Consider the following 13316-nt stretch of genomic DNA (forward strand, 5'->3'; position numbering starts at 1 on the left):
GACCAATAGCAGTAGCCCTGACCCCCTCTGAGCCAGGCCGGCCCTCTAGCTTACCTGCACCTCAGTTTGTGGTGTGTACACACACACACACACACACACACACACACACACACACGCACGCGCTGTCTCTCTCTCTCTCTCTATCCCTGACTCTTGCCTGCAGAATTCCCCATTCAGGGAGCAACAAGGAGACCACGGGGAGCTGAAGTTAGAGGGCTGAGATCTGTTCCCCAAGAAGGAAGTACTGTTTGGGGTCAGAATGGGGTTGTGTTAATAAAGAGACAGCAACAGAGAAACAAAGGTGGAGCAAAGGTGGGAGGCTAGGACCCCCTCAACAGTTCCCAGCCATCTTTGTTGTCTTCATCATTCTGCCCATTTTGCTGTAGATAAGACTGAGGCTGCCCAAGGATGTACATTGAGTTGCCTAGTCTCCAAGTCCCAGCCAAAGGTGTTTGTTGTTCCACACCTGAGTCACCTAGGTTCTCAGGCCTCAGTCTTCCCCTCCATACAATAGAGAGGTGACCCCTGCATCTGATCCAGGCTGGGCCTGCTGGGGGCCCTCCTGCCCTCTCTCTCTTCCCCCAAATGGGGAGGCAGCCTGTGCCCAGCTGTCAGCCTGTTAGCTGGAGGTGCTCCTGCTTCACGTGGTCATTAGTGAATGCTGGCCAGTGTTAGGACCTGGGGTGCAGGAAGCCCAGTGGGATGGAGATGAGGGACTGGGGGTGGGAGGCTGGAGGGACCTGGGGTGGGGGAGCCTCCCTCCAGCAGCTGTCTTGGCCTGGTGAGCCCAGCGCCCTCCTTGCACCCACCACACGGGGTCGTTGTGAGCATGCCAGGAGAGGCTGTGGGAGCCTGGCACACTGTCACTGCCTCTGGCCAAGTACACTTGTGCTTGAGGCCTAGCCAGGCCAGAGTCCTCAGAAAGCAGCGGCAAGAGTACACCCTGGGGCCACCTATGACTGCTTCACTGGATGTGCAGTTTCAGGCTTGGACTCTCAGGTCCTGGGGGTCTGGGAAGGGGGATGTTGGGGACAGGGCTGAGGTCCCAGCCTGTTCTGCTCCCCCCACAGAAATCCGCGAGGCCTTCAAGGTGTTTGACCGTGATGGCAATGGCTTCATCTCCAAGCAGGAGCTGGGCACGGCCATGCGCTCCCTGGGCTACATGCCCAACGAGGTGGAGCTAGAGGTCATCATCCAGCGGCTGGACATGGACGGTGAGCCCCCTGCCTCAGTTTCCTCACCTGTTGGACCCCCTGGGCAGGGCAGGGTCTGGGTCTGAGCCACTGAGACAGAGCCCACCCTGGGCTTCCTGCTCACCCCACTTCAAGCTGCCTCAAAGCCCGTGATAAGTGTGGCCCAATTTCTCAGCTTGGAGAACTGAGGCCAAAGAGGGTTTGATAGCTCCAGGCAGTGAAAGGACTGCTTCTTTCACTCTGTAGTCTGAAACATGGTAAAGTAGGGAAAAAACAGCTGAGGGTGGAGGCACCTGCCTGTAACCCCAGCATTTGGGAGACTAGAACAGGAAGATCACGAGTTTGAGGCCAATTTGAGCTACATAACAGGACCCTACCTCAAATAAAACAAAACAGAAAGCTGCCTGTGGTGGGGCACACATGTAATCCTTACATTCTGGGAAGCTGCTGCAGGAAGATCACAAGTGTAAGCCTGGCCTGGGCAATTTAGCCACTTAGTTAGACCTTGTCTCAAAATTTAAAATAGAAAGTGACACTGGGTGTGGTGATGCACACCTGTAATCCCAGCACTCAGGAGGCTGAGAAGCAAGGACCACTGTGAGTTCAAGACCAGCTTGGGATACATAGTGAGACCCTGTCTCAAAAACACCAAAAAAAAAAAATAATAATAATGATAATGATGATGCCTGGGGATGTACTTCCATGCAAGGGCCCTATGTTCAATCCCTAGTACCACAAAATAAGTAAGTACAGGAAAGTAGGAAGGATATCATAGTGTCATAAATATTCCAGTCCCCATGACCCAAAACAAAATTAATTAGTTCTGCTTGCCGCCTAGCATTTCATTAAGGAAAAACTGATAAAGACCAGTGATGCCAAGTCTCCTCTGCTTTATCCCACTGTGGTCTCTTCCCCATCAAGCCAGCCAGTGACAGCTTTGTGTCCTATCTGTATGACAGAAAGGACGTCCAGGCCATATAGTCAACCTCATCAGCATGAGAGTGCTGGGGGCCGTGGAGGGTTGAGTGAGCTGGGAGGGCCTCCCACATGCTGGCCCCACTGAGGCCACCTGCTGCCCCCACCTACACATTCCCCAGTGGGACTTCACCTAGGGGCTTGTTAGGTGGCCCTGGAATTGTCTGGGGGGACAGCTGCCTGAGGTCACATGGTAAGCCCAAGTGGGCCAGGACTCCATCTCAGGTCCTCTGGGCCGTGGGTTGCCTTCCCAGCTGGGTTTCATTCTGACCTACTGATTGGACCTGTGTCTCCCTCAGGTGATGGCCAGGTAGACTTTGAGGAGTTTGTGACCCTCCTAGGACCCAAGCTTTCCACCTCGGGAATCCCGGAGAAGTTCCATGGTACTGACTTCGACACCGTCTTTTGGAAGGTATGCCTTGCTTGGTTGGGACTCAGGGCTGTGCATGGTGGAGAGGGATCATGGCTGCAAATAGCAAGGCCCACCCTGTGAAGGGCAGGTGATCACTCCAGGCTTTTGTCCCCTGGGTGAATACCTCCTGGAAGGCCTTGGGCTCCTTGGGAGAGACAGGTACTCTCTGGGGGAATGGAGAGAGTGGTGTCCAGAACTTTGGGACTGGGAGGTCTGTCTCTATGCTTGCATGCATGGCTAGAGGGTGCTGGGTGGGGACTGTGGCAGAGCAGTAGCCAGAACACTACCCGCTCCCCAACCCCACCCAAGTGCGACATGCAGAAGCTGACAGTGGACGAGCTGAAGCGGCTGCTCTACGACACCTTCTGTGAGCACCTGTCCATGAAGGACATAGAGAACATCATCATGACGGAGGAAGAGAGCCACCTGGGCACGGCTGAGGAGTGCCCCGTGGATGTGGAGAGTGAGTACCTGGCCCCTAGTGAGTGCCTATGGGGAGGCTCAACTGCTTGCGTGGGGGATACACCAGGGGTTTGCACAGGGAGACTTCAGGGGCTCCTGCGCATCCCAAGTCCCATGTCCCCGTGTCCCTCATGGGTCCAGCGCATGTTGCAAAGTGGCAGCTCCTGATTCCATTGCTTCACTCTCTTCCTGTCTCTCTCTACTCCCTGGTGCTCCCCGTGGGTGGCCACAGCCTGCTCCAACCAGCAGATCCGCCAGACGTGCGTGCGCAAGAGTCTGATCTGCGCCTTTGCCATCGCCTTCATCATCAGCGTCATGCTCATCGCGGCCAACCAGGTGCTGCGCAGCGGCATGAAATAGGCCCCACTGGGACCCTGTCTGGTGTATGCGGTGCCCAGGCCACTCCACACCCACTACTGCAGCCCTCCCCGTCTGCTGGCTCCCCAGGCCACCATCCACATGTACTTCAGGGCCTGGACATCTGGTGACCCCACCTGTCTTGCTCCACCGGCCTTGCATGGAGCTGTGGCCTGGCCGTGCAGGACCTGGTGGTGGCTCCAAGGACAGCCCCCGGCTCCCTACATCTTGCCTGTGCCCCCACCCTGGCCTGTATGTAGCGCTATTCTTCCCACATTCCAGGGTCCCCTGGGAAAGGAGGGATTTGTACAGGGACCCCCCCAAGATCCAGTCCCTGCTGTGGGCCTTAGTCCAGAGAGGGCAGCCATCAGCCTAGGGTCACAAAGCCAACCCCAGTTCTGGTCTGTGAGGTTTGCCCAGAGCTGTGGGCAAGGTAATGTTGACAGGGGACAGAAAATCTCTTGGAAAAGGGTATAAGGCTGTGGTCTCCCGGGTTCCTTCCTCTGACCCTCCAGAGACCCAAACCCAGCCCTCCCCATGAAAAGCCTGAAGGTCCAAAGGCATGAGACCTGGCCCCAGGTTCTCCTCCAACAGGGATTCTTAGGCAAGGCAGGAGCTCGTGGAGGATGGAGCATCCCAACCTTCTGGGCCACCCCCATAGGCCCTGGGATCAAGGACCGTATTACCCCCAGCACAGAACCTAGAGCTGTAGTCCAGCTGAGTGAGCCGCAGCCCGAGCAGCCTGTGTGACCCCCACCAGTCAGGGTGCTCCGCCAGAGGACCCGGGGAGGCCTCCGGGCCACGCCCTGCGTCAGGGAGCGGGCACCGCCCGGTGCCGTCAGTGCCAAGAAGTGTGGCCAAGCCACTCTCCTAGCTCAGAGCCTCCCTGCCTGTCCCCCTCCCACTTATCTGCACCTCCAGGCCAGAGAGCAGCCCTTCTTCGGTCCCACGTGTCGCACCCTCAATGCTTGGCACTAGCTCAGCATGGGCAGACGTGGGGCTGCGAAGTCTGCCAGAGCTGTGATGGCAGGTGGAGTCTTTGGGCACCTGTCATCAGGCCTGGGGCTGCTTACACCCAGGTGACAGGCACTGCCACACTGGTGTACCCTCTGCCCAGCTGGCTGAACCTCCACTGGTCCCCGAGGGAGAAGCGCTGCAAGCCCCATCGCTCTGGAGAGGACCTGTCTCATGCAGGCCCTGTGCGTCCCCTGACCAGTGGCTGCAGAATGGAGCTGAGAATGCCGGCAGGGCAGACGCACTCAAACCACCATGGGGACGAACTTTCTTTATAAATATCTGGAAGTTTCCTTGCTCATCTCAAGACATCCCGTGAGGCAGGGAGGATGGTGGATGGGGCTGCAGCTGCCACGGGGGCTGCTGAGCCCTGAGGAGGTCAGTCCCGCAGCCTCAGGACTCCACGGGACACAGCAGGCAGGGGCTCGGCCTCCCCAGTGTGAACAAGAGTTTTTATTGTGAAGGATGAGACAGTGACCATGGGAGTTAAGCATGGGTATGGGCCTCAGCCCCACTGCACTCTGGGCTGCAGGGGCCACCCCCCTGGTGGGGGTGCCCGCAGGGATGGGGGCAGCTCCTGGACTGGCGGCCAGCCCACAGGGTACTGGAAGACGGTGGCTCTGAGGGGTTCGCCCCTAGAGAGAAAGAGAGAAAGGCAGAACATTAGGACAGGGCACATCCCATGCTCAGGCTGGAGTGCAGCCCAGAACCAACTCACCTTCCCGCCACCCTGGCTATGGGGAGGGCTGGCTGCCTGGAAGCAGATTACAGCCAGCAACCTCCCCTTAGGAACGGAGCCCAAGAAAACAGCTGGGTTATAGGCAGAGACTGAGGTGCAAGAATGGCCTTGGGAAGAATGGAAGTAACCTCAGTGTCCACGTGTGGGGGACTGATTAAATACATATGCACGTCCACAGTGGGGAATGCTATGCAGCCTGTGTAAAAATTAAGGCAACTTTATATGCACTGATAAGGAAAGACATACTATGTGAGTAGGGAGAAGAAGCAGCTTATAAAATAATGTATATAGCATGATACTATTTTTGTTTAAAGATATATAACATATATAAATGCATAAAACCCTGGAAGATACAGCAAAATGTTAACAGTGGTTCTATCTGAGTGGTACAATTATGGGTGGTTTTTTTTTTTAACTTCTTTATACTTTTCAGAAAGTTTTACAAGCACGCAAGCCTTTGAAATCAGAAAAAAATATGGTCTGAATTTTTTTTAAAGCCTCATTTCTCATGCTACTCATTCTCCTCACCATTCACCTCCCCGCAAGCCACCCCTCCCCGGAACTCAGGGCCCATTTGAAGTGCTGTTCTTGGAAAGGCATCATCTGTGCCCAGCCTGGGGAGCCCTGGCTAGGCAGGGACTGAGGCCCAGGGAGGCACACGGGTAGCCTTTCCCCTCCCTCCCGCATGTTCCACGTTCAGACCCTTCCAGACTCGGGCCCCCTCAGGCCACTCTAGGGACACAGTCCTTCGTGGCTACAAAGCACTCTGAACCAGCCTAGGGGCTCATATCTGTCCCCCATTGGGCCTGGGGCTCTCAGAAGGCAGAGGGCATGGGTAGGGAAATGGCCTGTCTGTATGCCAGTGTCCAGGCTGGGCCTGATGCCAAGAGGTCACCCACACACCGCACAGTAGCAAATAGCCACACTATGAGCTCTTCCTGGCTAGGTACTATTCCAGGACGGACACTACGGCCTAGAGAAACCTCAAGAATCCCCATGTGAAGCCCATTCTGCAAATGAAGCAACTGATGTGCAAGGAGTCAGTCATATGTCAGGTGATGCAATCAATACAGCCCAGACATTACCACCCGCCCCTTCAGTTCCTTCTGCTCCAGGCATACCCCGGTCCTCCCCGGGCCTGAAGGAAAGGTGAGGACCTGGCAGCTCCTGACTTGATTTGGGGGCCCAGGGGTCAGCCTTCTGCAGAAAGAGGAGCAGTCTGGACAGGCCTCAGGTCTCCGAGGTGGAGGTGGAGGTGGGGTAGGGGTTGGGGGCTGGAGTCAACAGCCTGGAGCGTTTGCCTTGCTGCATCCACCAGCTGCCCCTCTCTACACTTGATGACAGGACAGTTGAGGACTTGCTGGAGCCTCCAGGGAGAGGAAAGGGACATCCCCTGCTCAATGGCTTGCTGCCTGCTGGAAAGCACAGAAAGCGGCTCTCAGCATGATTTATGGGCTGGGGAGATTTCATAAACTCCACCAGCCGCAGAGAAGGTAGAGGGTGGGAGAGGCTTCACAGTTGCTGGAAGGAGGTGCCCCAGCGGCAGCAGAGCTAGGGTTCTCGAGGGAGTTGTGGTGACAGCAGGTTCTCCCTGGGAGGTTCTGATCCCGGGAAGCCCCTGCCCCTGAGCTTCAGGCCCTTCCTCCAGCAAACTGGATAGATTCCTGGGCAGCTAGGACCCATCTTCTGGGTCCAGTGTTCAGCCCAGGGCCTCTGTCTGCCCTAAGGGCCATGGCAGGAGCCGGGTGTTCCCCGAGTCTGCTCATGGACGCTGGCAGCTTGCCAAGCCGGCCACCCTCTGAGCCTCAGAGCGAACACTGGCAGCCCCGTACCTGGGGTTACAGGTGTGCATGTGGCGGGACCCTGCCCCAGGCTTCTCACAGGGCCTGACCTCCCTGTCCATAAGGACAGGAGCAGCTCCCTGGCTCCTGCCCAGACACGCTCCTTACCAAGAGGAAAGAGTCTCATGGAGGTGGAGGGGCATGTACAGTAGCACTGGCCCAGAGAGGGGTGCACAGGGGAGATTAAGAGGGATAAAGTCCCAATCAGAAGAGCCAACAATGGAAGCAGGGACAGCACGGCCCGGCCAGGGATTAGTCTGCATGTCTGAGGCCGGCTGCTCCCTCCCGCCGCCGCGCACCACTGTCTGCTCTTGGCTGATCCCTCAGGGTCAGTCTGTTAAGGGGAGGAGCGCGTGCTGCCACACTGCGCCTTCTGGGAGTCTCTGTGTCCCTGTTTACAAGGAAGGTTGGCCCAGCTCCTGGGGCGGGGGATCTGCTCTGCCTGTGGAGGCTGAAGCCCCAGGTGGGCCAGGCAGCCATCTGTGCCCCAGACGGCGGAAACGGGGGCTTCCCGAGATCCCCAGACCACAAGGGGCTCATAGCAGGAACACCTAGATAACAGTGCTCCAGGCGGGGGACCCCGCTCCCCAGAATGTATCCTCATGCAGTCACCATGTCCTGGGCCCACCCACGCCTGCTTGAGGCTGGGAGGAGGAGCTGAGGCTGGAAGGAAAAATATCCCAGCTAACGCTCAGAGGCGGAGTGGGGCTTTGCCAGGCACAGGTGCGGAGACAAGATCTTGTAAGCAAAAGAAGAAACTGTACCCAGGATGCCCCCAAATTGCAAGTGACCACCCCATCTAAGAAGCTGCCAAGTGTCTACTGTGATTCACAGAGGCCAGATACAAGCGATGAGCCATGTGGGCGAGCTGGGAGGTACCCTCAGGCCCTGACAGCAGGGCTGTGGAGTTGAGGCCCTGCTGAGGTGGGAGATGCCTTGGAGGGTGCCAGCAGGGGAGGTCCCAGCCAGAGCGCGTTTCAGAAGCTGGTTGGTGCTGTGACCTGAAGGGTAAAGTAGGGGAGCAGAGGGAGCCCTGGGAGCTCTGTGGGTAGCCTCTGACCAGCCCTAACCCTCTGGCACACAGGTTAGAAGATCCTGGTTCATAGGCCCCGAATATCTGCATGCTGGCTGGTCCCAGAAGGACCAGCCCACACGACCAAAGACACATTCCTTCAGATAGGTCTAGGGGAAGGGATGCCACACGCCAACTCTGTTTTAAGTGCTGGCAATTAGAGCCAGGGCCTCCCACAGGCTAGAGAATCACTATCACTGAGCCCCACCCACATCTGACATTTACGTCATGTCCGTACCATGTACTTTTAAGGTGAGGGCACAAACACCGGGCAAGGGTTTAAAATCAAGGTGAAAGACAAAGTTAGTAATCTCTTCACCGGGGCAAGAACTCAACTTTTGCTGGCAGAGCTGCAATCTGGGAAGCCCTCATCCCACAGGCTGTGACCAGGTCCCCTTGGCTGAAGCCAGGCTGCCATCCCATGAGGCCACACCATGGGGATAAACTGGACCGCAAGTTCCACTACAAGATGGCAAGCGAGGAGGCCCAGGATAGGGCAGCTTGTACGCAGTCGCACGCTGCTCAGGAGCCCATCCCTTAGCCCCCTTTCCTCCTTTCGTTCCTCCACTCATGGACGGGGACCCCAGGAGCCCTGGCCTTGCTTTTGGCTATGATGCTATGTGGTTATAGAAGCCCCTGCCTGCCTCTGTGCCTCTGTCCGCTGGGGTGAAGTGTGGACTGTGTCCCTCTCCTCCAGAACGGAGGACCTGGGTTGGCACGCAGCCCACACCGCAAGGGACCCTGACCCAGGGCGTTCCTGTGTAAGAGCTGAAGGGCTCCGGCCCACTTTTGAGCGTCCTCAGTACTTGGACCCTTCCCTTGGGGAGGCAACGGGACAAGAACCTTGTTGTCACACCCCGTACCACCCGTGCTCTGCCTCTTCCTAACAGTATGTGCACTTAGGCAGCTACGCTCCTGAGAGCCTCGCTTTCCCCTTCTGAGGTGACCCTAGAGGGGAGAGTGGGTAGCAGCTACACAGGTTGCTTAGACACTGGGAGCTCGGCTGCCATCTGTTTGGCTACCTGCCCTTCCTTTAGCCACTACACTCTAATAAGGGGATGAGCTACTAAATGAGGGGACCAGAGAACAGGCGCCTTCCAAGTGTACCCCCTCCCGCCAGGGCTGGGAACCTAAGGCTTCCAGCGTGCCCCACTGGCAGGGAGCTGCGTGCGTGTGGGGAGTGCCGACGGCTGGAAGATCACAGGGATTCCTCAGCTCCTGCAGAGAACAGGCAGGCTGCAGTCTGCTCCCAGCGGGCGCGGGGAACGGGCCCTGGGCCCTGTACCTGCTGCTTGGGGCCGAGCTCAGCCTCTTGGCTCTCTTCTCCAGCCAGTCTTCCAGATGGCCCTCAGGGAGCTCAGGGGTTTCCAGTGGCCATTCCCTGGCCCGCCTCTCCTCTGTGGGGATAGGGAGACAAAGGTGAGGGGTGCAATCCTGCCAGCCGCAAGTCCGGCCCCCCACAAAGCAGAAGAACTGGCAGGCCCTGGGATGCTGCAGCAACCTTCTGAGGGAGACACAGGAGCAGGACTGCCGGCACGTCCCCTCCATGCCGCTACTTCCTCGGCCCGTCTTCATACCGTGCCCCAGGACCATGGGCTTCATTCTGCTTCTCTTCAAGGGTCACAGCACCGCCTGCCCCCCAAAGCCCGGAGGAGCTGGAAACAGGACTGCGCATGTAAAGGACCTAGCTCTCAGAGGGGTCCAAGTCTGGGCTACAGAACTGGGATGAATCTTCAGTTCCGCCCACCAGCAAAGTCTGTGACAGCAGGCAAGGCAATAAGCCCCAATTTCATCTCATACGCTGCCCTACAAAAAATGTTGCTCTGGCCAGGCGTGGTGGCGCACGCCTGTCATCCCAGCACTTGGGAGGCTCAGGCAGGAGGACTGTTGTGAGTTCGAGACCAGCCTGGGCTACAAGTGAGCTCAAGGCCAGCCTGAACTGCACAGTGAGATCCTGTCTCAAAAAGACAAAAAAAAAAAAAAAAAAAAGTTGCTCTAAGAATTAAAACCAAACAATGAATGGACAGCTATGAGCAGGTGATTTTGTCAGAAGTTGGTCTGTGACGGGACCTTAGGTCATTCAAACTCATGGATCAACATTGCCTGGTGCCAGGCTCTGGGCTAACACAGCACAGGCATCATCTCACTTCATCGTTTGTGTGTGTGTGTGTGTGTGTGTGTGTGTGTGTGTGTGTCTGTGTGTGTCTGTGTGTGTTATGTGGTACTGGGGACTGAGTCCAGGGCCTCTGCACTTAACTACATCACCAAACCTTTTTTCAATTATATTTTGAGACAAGGTCTTGCTGCTAAGTTGCCCAGGCTGGGCTTGAACTCGTGACCTTCCTGTCTCCGCCTCCCAGAGTCCCGAGATTATAGGTTTGCACTAGCATGCCTGGCTCACTTCATCTTCTCAACCATCATGTTTGACAGGTCAGGACACTTCCTCCACGAGGGCCAGCACGTGCCAAGGTTGCAGGAGACCTGGCAGAGTCACAACTGTCCAAACTGCCAGCTCCCTTGGGCCTCACATATCTGTCTCCACTGACACGGTCTCCAGCTCAGGCCCAGTGGCCTGTGCTCTCCCTACCATGAGCCAGCCATTCCCTGAGACTCCATGGCCAGCAAAGACCCGACAGTGCTGCCTCTGCCAGGACTCCCTGGCTGGTCTGAGGAGGCCTTGCCTCTGCTCTGGGAAAGCTCCTAGAAATCCTGCGCGGGTGCCAGGGCTGCAGATGCACTGCCATCAGCTCTCCAGGGGAGGGTGTGGCACCCTCGGGTCTGGCTTGGCAGAGGGGATCAAGGCCTAGTGGGGGACAAGGGCCAGGGTCAAGCTGTCCAGCATGTTCTGGCTGGAGAGAGAAGAGTGGGGGCAGCTCCCCAGGAACCCGGAGTCCACCTCCCACTTGCATCGGGGATCACAGGACGGCCTTGGCCTGAATGCAGCTGCACTCCCTCTACTTGTCCAAGGAGCAGCTACAGAAGATCAGTGAAGATCACCCAAGTAGAAACTTCCTTGTTTTGTTATTGGGAAGTGAGCAGGGAATTTTTCAAAGGCAGATATGCCAGTTTCCATAGAAGCTGAACTTTTTCTCTGTGAAATCAGCAGGCTGTGAGGATCCAGAGGGCAAGAAGAGTCTTTCTTTCATCCCCTGTCTCCAGAGCATTGTGGGGGATCTGCCTGGGGCCAAGCAGATTCCTCAGTGCCAGTCTGAGTGAGCGGAGGAGGGAGGGAAGACAGCCAGGAACAACTGCTGGTTGGTTAGCAGCAGGGCTGGGTGGGGCTGAGGCACACCCTCCGTGTTCCAGGGAAGGAAACCACATATGCTTCACCTCCTGGGGACACAGCCCAGTTCCGGACACTCACCTCTAACTGAAACTCAGGGCCCCATCACCCTGGGCAGCCCTGGGCCTACTGTCCATGATGGCCTCCAGTAGGGAGAGGTGGAGAGGGACAGGCTGGCTTCTCTCGTCTCAGATCCCACAGCCCCTCCCTCACCCCATTCCCACCTCACCCGGAGTCCCTGCGGCAACGTACCCTCCACCTGGATGCTCAGCTCCTGTAGGTCTTGCTCTGACATATGGGAAAATCTGCAGTTGGAGCCAAAGTCACATTGGCCTGCAACGGGAAGACAGAGTTATTTGTCACTTGCCAACATGGGCTGTGGGCACCCTGATGATGGCTCCTAGAGTGTTAGGGGCATGATTTCAGGGCCTAGAGTAGCAACCCTAGTTGAAACACTAGACTCTCTCAGGCCCTGCCCACCCTCAGGAACCACCATGTCCTGCTCATGATCCCGGTGGCAGCTCCTCATGCTGAGGATCCACTCTAAGGGCTGAGCAACTCACTGGTGGTGTCCCAGGCCGTTTAACACACCAGTGACATATGCACATCAAGGCCAAGTCTACGGGAAAGGCCCTGATCTGCAGGGCCCGTGGGGGCAGCACATCTCCTGAGGACAGCACGGCCGTTCACCCAGCTCCCAGCTCAGCAGCAGGGCCTCTCCCCCGTGCCGGCTTCCCTTGCAAACCATGTGAGTCATCATGGCTTTCCTCTGTGCCTTAGCTGCTAGGAAGCGCAGGGCCAAACCCTTGGAGAGTGGTACCCAGGACCTCAGGAGCAAACAGACCCATTCTCTCCTGGCTTGTCTTATTTCTCCTATCTGTAATTTCATCTGCCTTTGCTTCCTCCACTTACTATGTCTTTGTCTCTTTGAATTATGTTAATTTTTATGAGTTGAGTACTGAAAGTGCCTGGACACCTAGCATCCCTGGCCCTGGTTGTGAACTTCCTCAGCGCATAAGACCTGTTACTGTCCCAGGCTCTGCCTGCTGGGAAGGAGGCGACAGGAGGAAGGGCTCCCAGGGTAATTTATTTACTTTTCAAAACTTTTTTATTGGTACATTTTAGATATACCTGATGGTAACATTCATCACAGAGAATTTGTACCTTATGTGATAGATCTTGCTGCTTCTTTCTTTCCCATTCTCCTCCCCTTCCTTCCCCTCCCTTCAACCTCTCTTCCCCTCCTTATTTACAAAAGCTTTGTTTCCATTTTTCCTTCTGTTCTTTTTTTTCTTGTCCCTTCTTTCCTTCTACCCCCACCTCCATTCCTCTTCTCATTTGAACGTTTTCTTCCCATTTCCCAGTATCTGTTATACATTTTGGTCCTTGTTTACACTTTTGGTTTCTCACACCAGAGAAACCATGCAATATTTGAACACATGTGCCTGATTTATTTCACTAATGAGTATTGTCTCAAGGTCTATTCATTTACCTAGAAATGTTTCAAGATTATCCTTCTTTATGGCAGAGTAGTACTCCATTGCATAAAAAAACTCCACATCTTTTTTATCCATTCATCAGTTAACAAGCATTTAGGTTGTTTCCAAGATTTATCTGTTACAAACTGTGCTGCTAGCCTGTATGCTGTTGCTGCTTCTTTGAACTTAAAGGTTTTCTTGAAATTATATCACAGTTGCTATTTGATCAGTAGTATCAATTTTAGAATTGACTAAAACAGGATACTGGCAATTTTAGGCTGCACTGCTGGTAAAGTGAAGACTGTAAATAAATGTAATTAATCTACAAAAAAAACCTGTACTGCTATATACCTGGGTGTGCATATATCACTGTAGTATGATGCTTTTAATTCTTTTGTGAAGATACCCAGAAGAAGAATAGCTGGGTAGAATGGAACCTCTAGTTTTAGTCTTTTGAGGACTCTCCACACTGATTTCCACAGTGGCTGTA

The 13316-nt window shown here is 55.5% G+C and overlaps 2 protein-coding genes across 3 annotated transcripts in view; one reads left to right on the forward strand and one right to left on the reverse strand.

The window, feature by feature from the left end:
• Positions 1–1070: 1070 nt before the first annotated feature.
• On the forward strand, positions 1071–4740 carry Cabp7 (calcium binding protein 7; the record flags this gene model as incomplete). The annotated part of the gene is given in 4 exon segments (XM_005396566.2): positions 1071–1214; positions 2468–2580; positions 2890–3043; positions 3275–4740. Coding segments are annotated over 4 exon segments (539 nt in total), but the record flags the coding sequence as incomplete, so codon positions are not given.
• A 106-nt stretch (positions 4741–4846) lies between these two features.
• Zmat5 (zinc finger, matrin-type 5) overlaps positions 4847–13316 on the reverse strand; it is a 31386-nt gene continuing 22916 nt past the window's right edge. The window contains exons 4-6 of one of the 2 annotated variants that reach the window (XM_005396222.1): positions 11601–11681; positions 9351–9462; positions 4847–5048 (exon numbers count right to left, since the gene is read on the reverse strand). In XM_005396222.1, coding sequence (XP_005396279.1) covers positions 4919–5048; positions 9351–9462; positions 11601–11681 — 323 coding nt within the window. In that variant the 3' untranslated portion in view covers positions 4847–4918. The remainder of the gene's footprint in view (positions 5049–9350; positions 9463–11600; positions 11682–13316) is intronic. The other variant, XM_005396223.2, reaches the window with a different exon arrangement.

The sequence above is a fragment of the Chinchilla lanigera genome, unplaced genomic scaffold (genome assembly GCF_000276665.1).
Source record: "Chinchilla lanigera isolate Chin_1 unplaced genomic scaffold, ChiLan1.0 scaffold00054, whole genome shotgun sequence".
NCBI classification, from domain to species: Eukaryota; Metazoa; Chordata; class Mammalia; order Rodentia; family Chinchillidae; genus Chinchilla; species Chinchilla lanigera.